Consider the following 17,593-nt stretch of genomic DNA (forward strand, 5'->3'; position numbering starts at 1 on the left):
CCTGCAGCACTTCTATTTTTAGCTCTAATGGAACAGTCTTAAATTGCTTATTTTCTGTTTACTAAAGACATTGAGCTTGTAACCATGGAAACTATGGCGAGTGCCACAGCTTAACTGTTTTATTAAATGGATGGAAGTTACAGCTGCAAAACTTGAAAGGCCAGCGTGTCAATTTTATACATAAATCAAATTGCCATTTATACCACATTATAGCAAGTACTACATTAAATATAAGGAGCCAGAGCCTGATCTTGGTTATAATGATATAAATTATACTATCTCTCTCCTCAATGGAAACAAACAAAAAAAATATTCTTGTACAATCCAGATCAGGATCTGGTTTTGTCAAATTGCACAGCCTGTCAAGTTTCAGTGATTACCGCATTTGAGTGCCTAAATTGCAGATGATGTACATTAAATCAGTCCCTAGTTCTCATGGAAAGACCCCATCTCACAGTTGTGTCTTCCTGAAGCTTTTAGCACGTTACTGTATTGCTTACAGCGATCACATTATTTTTGGAACCACTATGTACTGTAACATTAATAGAAGGAATTAAATCAAAACTAATGACCTTGTCAACTGAAACTTCTAAAGCTGTAGTGGAAGAATTAACACAAAGAATTCCTTAAATCTGTAATTAGGATTTTAAACAAGAACACCCCGAGCACCAGAGGTGTTGAAAGTTTACACTCTCTATTACTTTCAGTATAGGCTGAGCATCCTCCATATATGTGAAAACTAGGGTATTTTTAAATTCATACTTTAAATAGTATATAATATTTAAGTCAAACACTTCTGAAAATTATTGAAAATTACCAGCACAATGTAGAAGATTTTTGTGATGGAGTATAAAACAAATAACAAATGCAATTTTTAACACAAACCTAAACACTTGACAGTCCCCAAAAGACTGAGAGCTAAAATAAGAATAGTGTATATTTACATCCATAAATACTTAATGTGTGACTCATCCTGTGTAATAGAACCAAATGCTTGAAGAATGTTTGACATTTAGAAGAATCAGGTTATGCTTTCTTCGCAAGGGCTGTAGTTGGAACAGTGTTCACATTGCTACTTTTGGTGTTAAATGTCTCCATATTGCAAGTCTGTCTATATTGGCACTTCCAGTGAACAAAAAACCCCCAGAAAGTAATACTGACATTTTAAAGGAGACACCTTTTGGTAAAGGTAAGACTCCAATAAATGATTAAGAGTGGTATTTCTTTTGATGAAAACATTCTTGTTTAAATTAAAGAATAAGATGTTTGATGCTCAGTTATCAAACTCAAAGAAATATTCTTCATTGTCTGTTGGCATAACTAGAATTACTGAGTGAAAAAAATTATGTTTCCTTCCATTTATATATTTCTTTCTTTTTTTTTTAATCCGCCTGCAGGATCTACCTTCATTTGCAACACCCACATAATTCCAGTGAAAAATCAAGAGGGAGTAGCAATGATGTTTATTATTAATTTTGAGTATGTAACAGATGAAGAGAATGTGGCATCTCCTGAGAAGTCCAAGCCAATATTACCATCTAAACTTGTAAATCGTAAGTTACTCATTAAAATTTCTCTGCTTATCTCTATTTTTATCTGGCAAAGTAATTAGCATGGGCAATAAGGTTACCAAAGGATGCAATCCCATTGACTGACTCAACTCAAACAGAATCCGAAACTATCAGCTAAATGTAGCAAACCTGCTGCAAGATATTGATAAAGTAATCTATCAGGTCTTTGGCAGGACTAACAGCATAGATCTTGTGAGTAGTACAAGTAATACAAATTCATAAATTCACTTTCTCAGAAGTGCATTACCCTTGACAAAAAAAAATTACAAAGGGAAATCTGAAAAAAAAAAAATGTGATATAACCCAAATATTTCATCATAGCCTGCTCAAAATTGAATATTTTCATTTTATATAATAGAAATGGTGGAATTTGGTTAAGTTAGTGAAAAGTGATTAAATTAGACTAGAATTTTTTTTTTAAAAAGAGTTAAAACATAATTAAATATCCTGATTCTATCAAATTGAAGTATTTAGATTGACTTTAAGGGTGGGGAGGGGAAGGTGCGGTGCGGTGGGGTGGGGAGTGTTGGATGTACAGGAAATGCTTTTTCTTTCATTCCACTCCGGAACATAAGTATTGTCAAAATTAGAAAACTCAACACAGAAGTCCATTTCTTATACAATTACATTGTGCAGCTCTCTGTCCCACCATCTGCAGAACATGTGCTCTTTTGCTGACCTTCACTCTGTGCAGCAACAGCACATGGTCCTTCTGCTTTGCATGTGCACTCCCGTAATCTACCCTTACCACAAGGTTTCCCAGAAACACATCCCGTTTGTACAAGCTCTTAGTAAAGCACAGTATACTCTAACAGTGAGCATTAACACTCAACCCTGGCTGGCTTGGCAACAGTTGGAAAATGCCTTTTCACAGTGAGATAATCTTTAAGATTAGTACAATAAAGGAACCTAAGTATTCCAATTGTTAAATCAACACTTCAGCTTTCTCTAGTTTGGAAATAAAGACTGGAACAATTCTTACTGTGAGAAGCAAGGAGAAACTTTCTTGCTGTAAACACTACACAGTAGCTCACATGTCCATATAACCCTATAATAACAGGTGTATAAGACTGTGGCAAATAAAATTTCTATTACTGGAAACTTATATTCTGCAAATAATTATTGTTCACCAATCATCACATGTTTTTAAAAGAGCCTTTAAAAACAGTCTTTACCATACATATTTGAAATCTTGTGCTTTTATGCTTCCTTTTCTTATTCTGTTTTGCATTGGGTTTGGGTTTTTTAATAACCAATACAGCAGGTTTTTTGGGGTGTTTTTGAGATACCAAGAAAACACTCTCTATTTTTCTTCTAATGATACAGTTAAAATCCCATTAATGGGTATAAGAAAAAATAATAGAATCACATCAGAAAAAAAAATATAACAAGTGCATCAGGTAAACCCTACTCATATTCTGGTTTTATTTTAGTATACCATGATTTTGTGAGTCTGAAACATCTTATTTCCTCGATTTAAAAAGCAATTTTATTACATAGATAAAATTGTTCAACTTATTCATGCTTACTGTGGTTTTATTGAAAAAATAGAAGGTAAAATACCTCTTGAGGGTAAAACAGAGAGCTTCATGTATTGAAAAACAGCATTTTGTTCTGATATCTGTGACACATCACTGTACTTTTTTAAGGGTTATCACTCGCCATATTTAAAGTGGGAAGCCACTAAAGAGGAAATTCACAAAAACCCCCACTTTTTCAAAACATCCTTCTCTTCTTTTGCAGTATTTACACCTGACATACACAGGGGCTTTCTTTGCTGAGATTTCTTGGAAAATGAATAGGTGGGCTTCCAAGCTCAGTACATAACAGAGAGAGATCAAAATGCAAAATGAGGCAGGGAAAGGTGACTTGAACCATTCTGCTGCTAGCAGGTACAGCCAGATGCCAGAAACTGGCAGAAACTAGAGCAGGTGCATGGCTGCTCCCTCTTCTACCTAGCTGCTTATGGTTTCAGAGCAGACTGTTATGTGAGCCGGATGGGATGGATGGGGATACAAAATATGCTACATAGCCAAAATTCCTCTTGGCAGAGACATTTCTCAAGAAAGAGGCCAAACTCTGCAAAACATCCAGAAATAACTGTAAGATATTGTGTACAGTTCAATGGTGGTTTTAAATTAAAACAAACAGACAAAAGCCCTGAAATTTAGAAAAGACAGAGAGATGCCAATAAGCTAGAAAAGAAGTCCAAAAAGGTGGGTTTTTTACCAGTAAAAACATCTTTTTTTTAAGTCATGTTCCCAGCATAAGAAAGGTACACAGCAGATTGTCCAGGAGACAATTAGTTTTTCATCATTGTACTCTATTTAGAATAGGTAAATCACATGGTCTCTTTTCACTGGATCACACATAAAGTAGACAATAATGGGTACTGGTTCAGGAAAGGAAAAAACAAAACTAAATCCCTTCAAATCCAGCAACCAATTTAGAGAATAAAAATAGAGAGGGGAAACAGACACATAACAAGTGCAATATTTCTCTGACAAAGAACCAGGATAAGCAACAGCTAATGACAAAAGACAAAAGATTTCAGATTACATTAACATCTACTACCCAGAATCACACAGATCATGACAGATTTCTTTCCAGAGCTCTTTAGATTGAGTTTTCTCATATTAGAATGCCTTCCCAACATGAGGGCAAATAAAAATGACTGAGTCAGGTTGCAGGAGAACTGAAAGTTATCAGAAACAAATAGATTGCAGTTATTTTCCTGACCCTAGAAAACAAGATGACTTTTCAAGCTCTCATTCTTCCTCTAATTGATTTATCAAGAGTTGATCAAATTTATCAAGTTTATCTTTGAAAAACCTTTCCTTTTTTCTAAAATCATCTATTCTGCAAGCTGCAGCCAACAGTTTTGAACAATACCATTTATCATAGTGCTCCTCATGACAGAAATTGCCAGTGAGGTGAGCTCAGCTGGTTGCAGCAGAGTGCTAATAACATCAGGGTTGTGGATGGTTGTTGATCCTGTATGGGTCATTCACTTGAGAGTTGGACTCAGTGATCCTTCCATTTCAGAATATTCTGGGATTCTGTAAAACCTAATACTATGTAATAGAAAGGCATTTCATGCTGTGAAGAAAAGAGGGATTCCAATCTGTTAAAGGGCTGAGTGCCCTCTGAACAAATTAAAGACCTAGGGAAGAGAAGTAACATTTGTTAGGTCTAGCTCAGTGATTGCATTTAGCTCTGGATAGGCAGAAATTTAAAAATATGTCAGCTGAATACTGACAGATATTTTAAACAGTGTTTGTAAGCTCTCTAGTACGAGGATCCTGTCTTGTTATGTGCCATGATGATGGCTAACACAGTTAGGTTCTGATTCAGCACTGGGCTTGGCAGATGAAGATAATAATAGATTATGAAAAAGAAAAGGTATTTTGTCAGGAGTTTGGTGACCACATTTGAGTATAAATAGAATTCTTTTTAGTCTCATGCTCAGGAGTTACTATCTTACATGCAGCAAATGGCTGAATAGGCAGTAATGTGAAAAGTGAAGATAGTGCCTTCACAGTAGCAGTGCAAAAGTCCTTTCAGCTGATCCTTTTCTTCCCATTATTTTTACTTGCAAGAATTTATCACCAGTTCTCACTGGCAGATGGAACAGTGTTTGTATAATCAAATAGTGAAATCTGGAAGATCCTAGCATGCACTAACTCTGTAAAGAAGTACTAAATCACAGCCAACTGATTGTTCACTCTTTTCTGTTTCATTGCTTTTGCAGTTTGCTGCAATTCTATTTTCCAATGTATGGCAATTCACTAGTAAAAGAAAGGAAGACTTGTTTCATATCTAACTCTTTACTTTTTGGGGGCAAAAAAGGTATAGCCCAAATCTCTTCCTATATCTTTTTGTTTAAACTTCTAATCAAACTATTTTAATACTACACCTGTTCCATCTTTATATTCTGAGACATGTGGAAATTTCTTCTGTACATACTTATTCCATGACTGGGTAACATCCTCTTCTCCAGTGAGAATACAATGTGCAGTTAAAGTGAGACTTAAAGAAACTGATTTCTGCTGTAGATGGCCATTCATCATTCCATCTTTCTAAGCTTGCTCTCATTTCCATTTATAAGAATTCTATTCATTCTCACTTCAATTCTTTTCAGATAAGTTTTTTTGCTTTTTGTGTTGCCTTTTCTTAGATCATGTAAATGTTTTATAATTCCAGAAATTAACATACATACCCAAAGATAAAAACACTTTATAACTTTACACCACCTCACTTTACCTGTGAAATACTTGAAGGCATAAATACCTGCTTTGTAAATGAAACAATCTTTGTATAGTGTATTGAAGTGTTTAGATTGATCGTTTTGAGCTACATAAGCCCTAAAAATGGATTTCACTCATCTCTAACAGTTCTTATGGACTGATCTCTCTTACAGCTTATAAGACACAAGCATGTGTTTGCTTGCCACTAGAATGATAAAAAAATTATTCCCAAAAATGTAGTTCACAAATTTTCATGAATCTAACCATTTGCAAAGCTGTATAAAATTTTGAACTCTGAATGAAATAATGCATAAATAATGTATAGTTATCACGATACTCTTAGTAAAAGAGAACTCCTTCCTGTTAGACTCACTGTAAGAAAAAAAAACAGAGCTTTGTGTAGATTTTCTACGATGAATTAATGAAGACGAGATGTGATTTTATACCACTTCAGAAATACAATTCTTTGAAAACTAACAAATTATAATTTAAATTTTTCTACTAGTAACAGCTGTTACCCAAAATAACATAGGAATTCCTATTCAGTATGTTGTACAAAATTCATTAAACTCCTTATTAAAAAGCATTAAGCTATAATTTCTGTGTGTAAATATGTCTTTTAAACCAATTGTTGAGGAAAGGGACCCTTAGTGTCCAATTCTATTCCCATAGCTCTCAAATGTTCCAATCTGGCATGTTCATCCATCCCACTGTTTTATGAGGAATTTTTACAGAATTTACAGAAGTAGTGGCATAAATTAATATTTGCTCATGGCACCTGATTCTATTCCTCAAAGCTGTGAAATACTTCGTGTCTGTAAAACTAGTAACTACAAGATATCAAAATCAACCATGACACAGATTGAACTTAGAAAATCACAAATTTTCACACTGACAGAAACCCATAGATTTGAGGATACTGATGTGATTTGCAATATGAAGAATGTGGCTAGATTTTCAACTCAAGAGACCATTTGTGGGATTGCAATGAGAAAAACCTTTCAAAATTTAATTCTGAGTTGTCTTCATTTTCTGCCCCACCTAGAGTATAGTACTTTTTTACTCACCTATAAGTGCTTTTTCTGCACATTTATTCCAGCCCTGTCTAGATCAAAACTTCTATTAGTTGGTGGTCAGCTGAGGTAAGTTTATCACAAGTTTTCTTTCTTGAATTTCAAAACACTTCGACTAGCTAGAAGTACTAATCTATAAGCTAAATATTGGTTCCCAAACACAATGTTCATTACCTCGTGGGAGAAAGCCCAGAAAGTTATTTGATTAAACATGTCATTGCATTCAGCCAAAGAGGGATATTTGAGGATTGTCTTATCATTTTATTATTTCAACATCTATAACCTTAATAAAGACACCCTGGAATAATTTCTTGGGTTTCTTCCTGTGAAGGAAATGAGAGGATCTGTTACAGATCCAATAAATGGGTACTTTTTGGATAAGGTTCCAATAAAATGAAGAGGCTAATAATACTCTTAAAACAGCTGAAACAATCATCAGAAAACTTTTGAAGCACCTTCTTCAAGGTGCTTACTCTTCAGGAAGTTTGCCTCTTTCCTGGCCCTAGCAATGGAGTTATGTCTCAGAAGCAGAGAACACTCCATGCACTGATGTTGCAAAGAAGCACAACTGTAGTTTAAATCAGGCCTTTCCTTCCAGTCAAAGAGCTAGCTCAAAAAAATTATGTTTGTTTTCCTCTGTGCAGAGCACTTTGCTATATAAGTAAGCATAGCTGTTTAGTGAAAGCCAAGCATATATTTTTAGTCCTAAAACTATTAGGACTACAATGTTGTCATGAAATACTGAATACTGTTTGATGCACACAATTTTGCCTCATAGAATATGGCATGTGTAAGTAATAGTAACCCCCTGACTTTGCCCAAAATGTAATGAGAAATTTGTCCAAGATCTTATTTTTAGCTGCACCACTGGAAGCAAATTCATCTTCGGTGAGGGTTAGTCAAGAAAAATTGTGTTCAGGCGGACAAAGGTTTCTATCTAGCCAACAAGCAGCATAGCTCTGAAAAACCCCAGTGTCAATTATATGCATTTGTCTCCAAGGTAAATTACAGTAAATATTAGGCAAACTGAAACAGTGTCAAACTCTTTACAAAGGAATTTGGCCAAACATCAATCACCAGTAAAAGACAGAAGAACCTCTGCTATTATCACCTTTAGTGCTCCACAAACACCTAGATGTCTAAATTAGCAGAACAGCCATGGAGATAAATAATTTTTCTTAGTCTTCTTCTGCAAAGAAATACAAGTGGGGTAGCTCTACTTCTGTTTCCTCATGATGGCTACTGTAGAGGCTCAGCTTGGAAAGGAAGTCTTCCTGGATTCCATGAACTGTAATTAGCTGTTTTCATTACAGCCTCACCCAGCTACGATCCCAGAGCTATTTTGCAATATCTTGCACAAACATTCAATTAAAAAAGCAATCTCTGCTTAAAGAGATGGAAAATGAAAAAGAGGGAGTGTCTCAGCTTTCCGTAGCTTTCAGTCGAGGTGACTTATGCATACCAGACAGGTCTTCCAGTCATATATTTTTATTAATTTTTAACAGATCTCCTATCTATCTGTTCCCTCCAGGATATTTAAATGGGCGTGGGTTCTGTGAGGTAATTTGAAGGCTAGGGTAATGATTTTGTGAAGTCATCCCATATTATAATATGAACCCTCAGGAAAGTATAAAGGTAGTGAGTTTTGCTTCATTCTCTGATGGAAGAAAGAGACACATCTCTATTATTCATAATGAGAATTAACACATCTGTGCTCTCACTAAATTGAATTATAGATTTTGACCTTGAAGAGGAGAAAATCAAAACAATCAGGGTATCTCCAGCTCAGATAAAAATGATTCTACTAGAAAGCGGAAAAAACTTCCAATAGATTTGAGAAACATTTAGATGGATGTTGTTTACAAGAAATATGGGGCTTTTTATGTACATTCTTCAACATGAAAATTCTTGCTTTAAGATAAGCAAACAAACTAGATCTACAGCAAAAACGAGGGAATTTACCTCCACAGTGTCTTACTTCTCAGGCATAGGACCCTATCCTTATTATTTGACTGTTTTAAGCACCCAGGCTAGTTGGGCATTTCGAAGACCCGAAAGTAACTGGCAAGGACACCTTCTCTGAAGAGTTCTTGCCATGAAGACATGAAATTAGTGAGGCCTATAAGGAATATGAAACTAAGCTCATATTCTAAGCAAGTGTCAGTGAATAAAGACTACTCTTCCAATGGAAATGATAAATTCTTCAACTTTTAGTAAGTTTCATCAAAATAAAGTTGTCATTGCCTAAGAAAAAATTTATCACTAATTAGAAGTACCATTTAATGAGAAATAGCATGTTAGTCTGTGTACACCTACTATAGTTTTCTGTTTAGAACCTTAGTCAACTTTAAAACTTGGTAATTGGAAACCTATATTGATCTGTGCAAAAAAAAGTAGTAATTATCAAATACTTCTTAATTGAATAGTTCTTAAATTTTCCAAGTAATGTCAATACCCTTTCAGAACAATTCTTCTGCATATTACATATATTGTACATAAATTCAAGGTACCTGAATTTACTTCTAAAATGTATGGAAGTTTGATATTCTGTCTTCTTTTCTCAATAGTCTGTTTAGTTTTTGAATCTGTTTCAAGCAAAAGCTTTTTGTAAATTTAGTTTAATTGTATTTCAGATGGTAACAACCTTTCAAGTGGCTCTTCTTCAGGTAAATCTATCTTCTAAAATTCTATCTACAAAAGTCCTTTTATTGCTTTTTTCTGGCTATATTATTTCAAGATCTCATTACATTTTATATATTTCCAGAAGAGTGCAAGTCATAATGTGGCTCTTGCTCTCATTGTTTGAATATTTGTTTCTGCAAAACTATAGATATAACGGGCAAACTATTAAATTTAGTGTAATTATATGACATATAAGAGCCAAATTTAATAGTACTTCTCATCTTATTATTACTGAAATTTGCAAAATTCAGAGCATAAAAAAACTTCAGTCAACATAAGAGACAAAATACGCCAAGGAAATTGATAGTGGTATATGAATTCAGTGTAAAAACATAGAAAACATCTTCAGGTTTCCTCTCAGAGAAAAGCAGTATTTTTCATCCTATCAAATCTGGCAAGGTGATGAAGGGTTGAGAACTTCTTGAGAGCTTGATTTAATAGATAGAATAAATTCTTTTTTCCAGCTGTCAAAAACCCCACCACATTTTCACAAAGACAGCTAAATCTTGTGCTGGGTTACAAATAATTTACATATAATATTTGCTGCAATGCTTGCTATTTTACTTCATTGCAGTTATTTACTTTTTTCCTCTTTCCTACTTCTAATTATATTTAAGAAATAAAAATGCAAGTCAAATCTCTTTCTGAGAGGATAAAAAATTCTTCTTTCATATGACTTTTTTACAAAAACATTTCAACACCTGTAATTTTAATGAAGAAGATATAATAAAATGACACTTCTATCAACAAGTGGGAAGCAAAAGAGGAAAATGTACTGATTCATATTAACATTCAAGGATGTAAACACTAGGTCTTTTGAGGGAGACCCTGCTAACACTGTTCTTACTAAATTCAGTGATCAGCCACACACAGAAGAGCCCTACAAGCAGTTAGAGACCTTATTCCCTGCCTTTCATATTCTGACAGAGTCCTATGTGCAGATGTCAAAATTAAAATTTTCTTGCTTACATAAGGGACCTAGGAAGGAACATAAGGATGATTGCTGGTTTCTTATACTGGTAGAAGACACATGCAACTTTAAATTTCAGAGAAACATAAAAGAAGTGCCAAAATTAAATGAGACCATAGCAGAGGATTAAAAAAAAAAAGTGTATTCAGTGTCTGCGAATTATGAATTCTAGCTTCTAAAGTTAATAATTGCATATGCCTTGCTTTCTCCTCCTGAAAATAAATTAAGATTATTTAATGAGCAGAGCAAGAAAATTATCCACTTAAGTATGCTTCAATACATTTTGGGAAAAAGAACTGAAAAAACCATAATTGTCTCTTCCTGTGATTTTCTGTCCTAAGGCCTGCTGTGCCCAGACAGAAAATAAGGCTTCATCACATGCCTCAGTGTTTGCCCAGAGTACATTCAAGTATTTGATGCTATTTTAGACTGCCAGTGTTTAGGGATTCCATTTCTCAAGAGCAATTGTTTCCTTTAGTATGTTACATGAGTTAGATGGCATTTCTAAGCCTTTGAGCAGCAACTCAATAACTGTCTGTGTCTGTATTTCTGATAACCTAAGTCCTAAAATTCTGTGACAGCAGACATTCAATTATGAGAAAATATTTCAGCAAAGAGCTGACTTGTGCTACTTTTGTGAAAGTAATTTTGCTTATTGTTTGGGAAAGTTTCAGAACAAAGGTATTAGTGAATTAGCCCATGCTCTGGAGGAAAGTCTGCCATAATTGACCTATCTTACCCACCCTTGTCAAGGAAATCTATTTAGCATAGGTTGGTCATTGTAGATATGTATGTTGTATTCTTTAATCTTATATATTGAAAAGGTAACATATGTTTCATATTATAGCCAGACCATTCATTTGCCATTGTAAAACCATCCAAGATTTGATTTTCTTCAACACCCTACCACAGTTAGCAAGTTGTACAGGAGCACAGGCAGCTTACTTTGGTTCAGCTCTCAGCCTAGCAGAAGTGGTGCATCACACAAGGAAAAGTTCTGACAGTTTCTACACCTCACTCAGATAACCTTCTGCAAACTCTTTGTGCATTTGGGCTCTTTTTATTTGATTTTGGAAAGTCTAAATCTAGAGAAGGTTGAGACAAATAGCCTAAATATAGCTGCCAGCCAGGGAGCTTGAGATCAGTTAAAATTTCTTTTCCTTTTGCTTTCAAATCTTGGGTGTTGGATAACTGCTTTTCCTCAGCATGAAAATAACAATACTACTAGTGATGCTACAAAAACTGGCTGAGCAGTTCTTTGAGAAGCCATCACAGCTTTTCAGCTGCTATCTCTTAAGATTACCCTTCTGCAGTGCTTGGGATAGGATTGCAAGAATCCCATTGACACAGGCTAAAAAGACTTTGGAAGATAGCACATAGCATCTGCCACTACCAGAGACTACTAAAGAAATTGTAGTGAAGGTAAAACTCTCTCAGTTGCAGGCATTTCTCTGACTTTGCCACTTGTATTTAAATACACATTTTCATCACTAGAAGGTACAGTGATGGTATCTTCACCGTATCAACATTCAGGCCAAACATCATTTCCCTTCCTTTTTACAGAATGTTTGCACAGAACAGACACAAGAATCACTAGCCATGCAAGTGTATTGGATTACAAAAATAAATCCTTGTTCAGATATGTTTCTTCTGGAATACCCCATTTTGTATTGATGGGGCAGGAAATTTGCAGCCATGATTGTAGTTGTTGATAGGTCTTTCGGGAAATAATTTTTATTCTTCCTGTTTTTTATCTTACACAAAATTCAATATGGCTGTATTTACTGTTAAAGAATACCAATTTTCCATTAGTGTTAGCACTTCCTATTTCAATACTTATGGAAAAACAAGGATATTAATTCTTCTTATCAAGATGGGATTTTCCCTGCATTTTTTTTCCCAAAACTATTATTAAAAACATTGTATTTCCATGAATTTTAAGTCTTCTCCTTTGATCTCCCAAATTATGACACAGAATTAAAAAAAGGCTTGCAGTACACAAAAAAAGTCAATTTGAATTTGAGACTTTGGAGATAACTCAATCTGCAAACAGTTTAGAAGAGTCATATCATGTACCATGTATTTTTGGACTGAGTTCTACTATTTAGAAATGCTAACAGCTGAGATGGCACAGAGAACAAATGCAACCAACAGATTAACTCATTTGCAAGTTACTTATTCAGTAAAGCAAGGTTTGAAAGGAGGAGGTGGAATGTAAGTCTGGAATTATGACTCAGACTCAACTGCTTTCCTCAATTGCTCTTAGGAAGACACAATCATATGAATCTCTGACTCAGCATTGAGAAGAATTTGGCAATCTAGTCTTCAATAAAACATAAGGATTTTAATGTAACATTATCTCTAGATTCATAGTAAATAGCCAGTAGCATCTCAAGCATGTTTGAATATTGTAAGCCAAGATAAATCTGCTCTGACATCACACCTCCACAAAGCAGGGGCTGTCCATTACCAAACAAAAGATTTCACCTGACACTCAGTAAGCCAGGAAAGTGTCCACTGACACTTTTAGTCTATACTGGGACAGCAGGCCTGAGGCCATGGGTTTTGCTTCATGACATATTGTACTATTACACTTCCTTGCTCTGCTCAATAATGTAAACTACACAAATTCTGAACGGACCTCCTGATAACTTTGGCTGCAGGAGAGAGATGAATGTCCAACACAGCATGCAGCTCATTCCCTTTTCACTGAAGAAGAATAATACTCCTTCTCTTAAGAATATTCAAATTAAAAAGCAGGAAATAGGGTTTTAACTTTTAGACTATTTATTACAATCTATAAGAAGAATAGCAAAAAGCTGCTCATCTAAGTTTTCTATTTCATGCCCAAAAGTCTTAACAAGAAGCAAAATTCTCACTGAGTATTCTTTCCAGCTGAACTGCAGTTAGACAGCTAAATCAGTAATGCAGTATAACATGGTCATATTAACGTGGTGAGGCAGAAAAGACCATCTGCAGCACCATGAATATTACTAAAATAGAGTGCAAACAAAAAGCCTTTAACGGTGTCTAATGCCAGAAATCCTTATGAATGGTATTTTTAGGAATTTCAATGTAATTGATAAAAAATAGAATTCTAGTATTAGTTTCCCTTTGGATGCAGTAAGTTTTCAAAATTGATTTATAAGCTGCTTTACAGCTCAATTCTATGTGCATTTAAAAATAATAAAATCATTTTTGCATACTTCACTAATTTCAACAATGAGCAATTGTATTGTTCAAGCATACTTAGTAAGTTAGAAGAAATACACACATTCTCAAGGTGCTCTGCTGAATATCACTGTGTAGACTGAAAATTGGCACCTCTAGCTGCTGCTTTAAAGATCCATTACTCTGGTTTATGTAATAGAGATTTCTGTCTATTGTACTGTTGTGTGTATATGCATTAGAGTAATAAATCACTGCTAAATATTTGGAATTCAACAAACTTTTTCAAAAAAATCTCAAGGACAAAAAAGTAAGATCATTACATGGATTTATATTTTAAAGTAAGGGAAAAAAGGTGGAAATAAATCACCAGATTTCTAAATACTTGGATGTTATCAGTAGTGTCTCAAAGATTCTTTATTTTACAATACATTTTCAATTGCTTGGATAAAAAAGGTGCCAACAATGTGGTGAGAATATTTGCATATGTCAAAAAATTATTCAGACTGTTACACAAGATTCACAGACTTGTGCAAGGATGCTGAGTGGCTGAGTGATAAAACAGCAATTGAAAATTTTTACAGGCATAATAATAGAGACTAAATTATTTATTACCAATCAACAACAAAATCTCTCAGGTGTTGTAAAAATATCTGAAATTAGTGCAGTTAGAAAAATAATTTAAAAATGCAATGAAATATTGGCAATTATAAGGAAGCAAACTAAGAGCAAAACAAACAGCCATTATATCGCTGCATTGATCCCTCAGTCTGGGAGTAGCTCAGGCCATTGTCAAAAAGGATTACATTAGAAATAAAAGTAACTGAGAAAAGTGAGGAATTTCAGAGGTACACAATACAGTTACACCAGCACTCTTCAGCTTGCAGAAGAGGTATACAAAAAGCAATTCAGCAGATGTATGAAAAACTGCAAACATATTGAGACTATACTGAGACTATAAAAAGGGAGTAATTATTAGCTATTTTTCATAAGAACTAGAACCCTACCCAAGGCAACAGGTTTATAGCATGGGGAAGAGCATTTTCACAAATACATGCTAAAATTATGGAATTCTTTCCCATAGGATGCTTTGCAGATCAAACTACAACCAATTTAAAAAGCACTGAGAAAAATTTGTAGAAGAAATGTACACCAAGCATTCAGTTTGTGGTTTGAACAAACCATCTCTAGCTCAGAAAGTTTCTGAAATTCAGATAGCCAGAAACTGAGTGAGTTTACTGAGAGAAATAACACAGTGTAGTGACTCTTAAGTTCCTTCTTCACATATCCACTACTGGAAAATATCAAGGTCCAACAGTTTGCTAGATGGAACTTTGGTGTCATCTAGTATAGCAGTTTTAGCTCTTAGACAGGTTTTCCTGAGCAGAGTACTCTCACCTTCATTCATTTAGAATTCAAAATGCAATTCAATGTTCAATACAAAACATATAGGACATTAATTTTAAAACGTTAAATGATCAAGCTAGGTCATCAATTGCTCTTCACTTACTGTTGGCCATAGACATAAAAGAAAGACTATTTCAAAATATTTCAGCATGGAATGATAGATTTCAGTGCTAAATATTAATGTATGTTAGGTAGCTATAAATGCTAGCAATTTAAACTGACTGAAAAAAAAATCTATCTTATCCCAAACAGAATTTTTTATTCCAGCAAGGGAGACTAACAAGATGCTTTGAAATGTTCTCCAAGAAATCATTTAACTATTGATTCACTGTTGAAAACACTTATGTAGCAAAGTCATGAGAGACAAGAAGCTATTAAATAAGCCAGACAGTTTATGCCACGACACCTGATCATTTCAATTATTTAAATTGTTTTGTTAAACCTTCTTTAGTGTTTCTTTTTCTAAACTGTTTTATATGTTTTCCGTACATCTGAAGTCTCTGTGCCTCCATGTGTGAGTTGTATTGCACAAAACCTCACAATATTTGTTATTTGGGTTTAGTTTTTTAGAAGGATATTCTGTAAATTTTGCAATTCTTCCTCTATAGTTTCTTTATATGTACTATATTTTACTGTTTCTTTATATGTACCATATTTTACTCTTCCTCTCAGCTACTCTGATATATCTTACCATTACACAAAGTGCAAGTTTTCCACACACTCAGGATAGTCTACCCTGCCATTCAAAATACGAAGCTCAACTCATCCCATCCCATGCAAACATGAAAATAATTGCATTGTATAAGTGCAACTGAGGCTTGAGAGCTGTGCTGCTCTTTTTCCCTTTTGCTTTGCTCCTTTGCTTTACATTTTAAACTCTTTAAAAATGTTTCATCTAATCATCAGATGTGAGTATTGGAAAGGATTGTAGCAAAACTGATATACAGCTTGTTTTGATTTCCCAAGCAATTAGCACTGATATCTTCCTATTTAATCTGCAGCCAATAAATGCATATATCAGCAGTACATTTATAAGCACATGGAGTTCCACTAATAATAGAATCCACAAATATCTTTTTCAGGATAACCACTATCAAGCAAAGTAGTTAGACATTCTGGCAGTCTTTTATAGATACATAGATTTTTTAATTTAGAAAGGACCATCTGAACCTTAGAGCTTTTAAAATAGGCTGTAGAATTAGTGCTGCTATTCCCATTCTAAGCTCAAAAACTTAGGTCTGACTGAATTATTAAATCTTTTAACACCACAACTTGGAGTTATACTGTGTTTTCATATTTACATATTCCATTACTAAGCATTGTAATTTTTTAGGAATAGCTGTTATCACACACTTTGAGTGAAAAAAGCTGATTTTAGTGACCAGACACTAATGTGTAATATTTTCTTCTGTTTTTATGTATTTACATGTAGGCAGACTTTTTGGGTTCCGGCTACCTGGATTGAGACTTTTAACATACAGAAAGCAGTCCTTACCACAGGAAGACCCTGATGCAGTGATCATCGATTCATCTAAGCACAGCGATGACTCAGTGGCAATGAAGCACTTTAAATCACCTACAAAAGACAGCTGTAGTCCTTCAGAAGTGGATGATACAAAAGCACTGATTCAACACAGTAAATGTTCACCTTTGGTTAATATATCTGGACCTCTTGACCACTCATCACCCAAGCAGCAATGGGACAGACTTTACCCTGACATGATACAGACAAGCAATCCACTAACCCATTCCAGATCAAAGGAAAGCATTTGTAGTATACGGAGAGCGTCTTCAGTACACGACATAGAAGGTTTTAACGTCCATCCCAAGAACATTTTTAGGGACCGTCATGCAAGCGAAGGTATGGTAAAAAGTCAATCACTATTCTTTGATGTACTAAAAAAGGAATTATTTCAATTTTTCATAGTAATAATCATCACTTTGTAAACAAATCTAAATATAATCAGCTAAATACAATCATTCAAAGGTGCATTAAAAATATTAAGGGCCCAAATACGGCAGGCTTATGTACACCAAATTTGGGTTTAATTTACAAGGAGACTAACGGAATCATGGTGTTGATCTTCTCAATAGGGATATAGCAAATGTTGGGGCCAACATTCCTAAAGCTAATATTGGTGTCTGGGGAGAAAAAAAAATCAGGAGATCAAAGTATAAGCATGCACCATTCTCTCCCTACTGACATATATTAGATTGCCTTTGACTGTATGAAATCCTACTTCAGAGACTGATAAGTTTATTTTTCTTAAACCTGTAATATGCAGATTGCTCATTCACTGATCCAACACTGAGACCTGATTTTTCTCTCATGCTGGAAAAAATATCCTCACCAACTCCATTAAAATGCTTTGTGTAATGAATAGTGAAATACTTAGTGAAATGGTGAAATGCTTAGTGTAAAATTCATTCAAGTGTGATTTTCTTCTTGTGCTAGTATATTCATGCAACCAGCAA

The 17,593-nt window shown here is 34.5% G+C and overlaps 1 protein-coding gene across 4 annotated transcripts in view; it reads left to right on the plus strand.

Moving 5' to 3' along the window:
* The window catches only part of KCNH7 (potassium voltage-gated channel subfamily H member 7), a 209,745-nt gene that overhangs the window by 120,479 nt on the left and 71,673 nt on the right, over window positions 1-17,593 (plus strand). For 3 of the 4 annotated variants that reach the window (XM_085066618.1, XM_085066619.1, XM_085066622.1), the window contains exons 3-5: window positions 1,398-1,553; window positions 9,525-9,557; window positions 16,551-16,979. In XM_085066618.1, coding sequence (XP_084922744.1) covers window positions 1,398-1,553; window positions 9,525-9,557; window positions 16,551-16,979 — 618 coding nt within the window. The remainder of the gene's footprint in view (window positions 1-1,397; window positions 1,554-9,524; window positions 9,558-16,550; window positions 16,980-17,593) is intronic. The other variant, XM_085066620.1, reaches the window with a different exon arrangement.

Source organism: Lichenostomus cassidix, chromosome 7 (assembly GCF_008360975.1).
Source record: "Lichenostomus cassidix isolate B80296 chromosome 7, HeHo_3.0, whole genome shotgun sequence".
Classification (NCBI taxonomy): Eukaryota; Metazoa; Chordata; class Aves; order Passeriformes; family Meliphagidae; genus Lichenostomus; species Lichenostomus cassidix.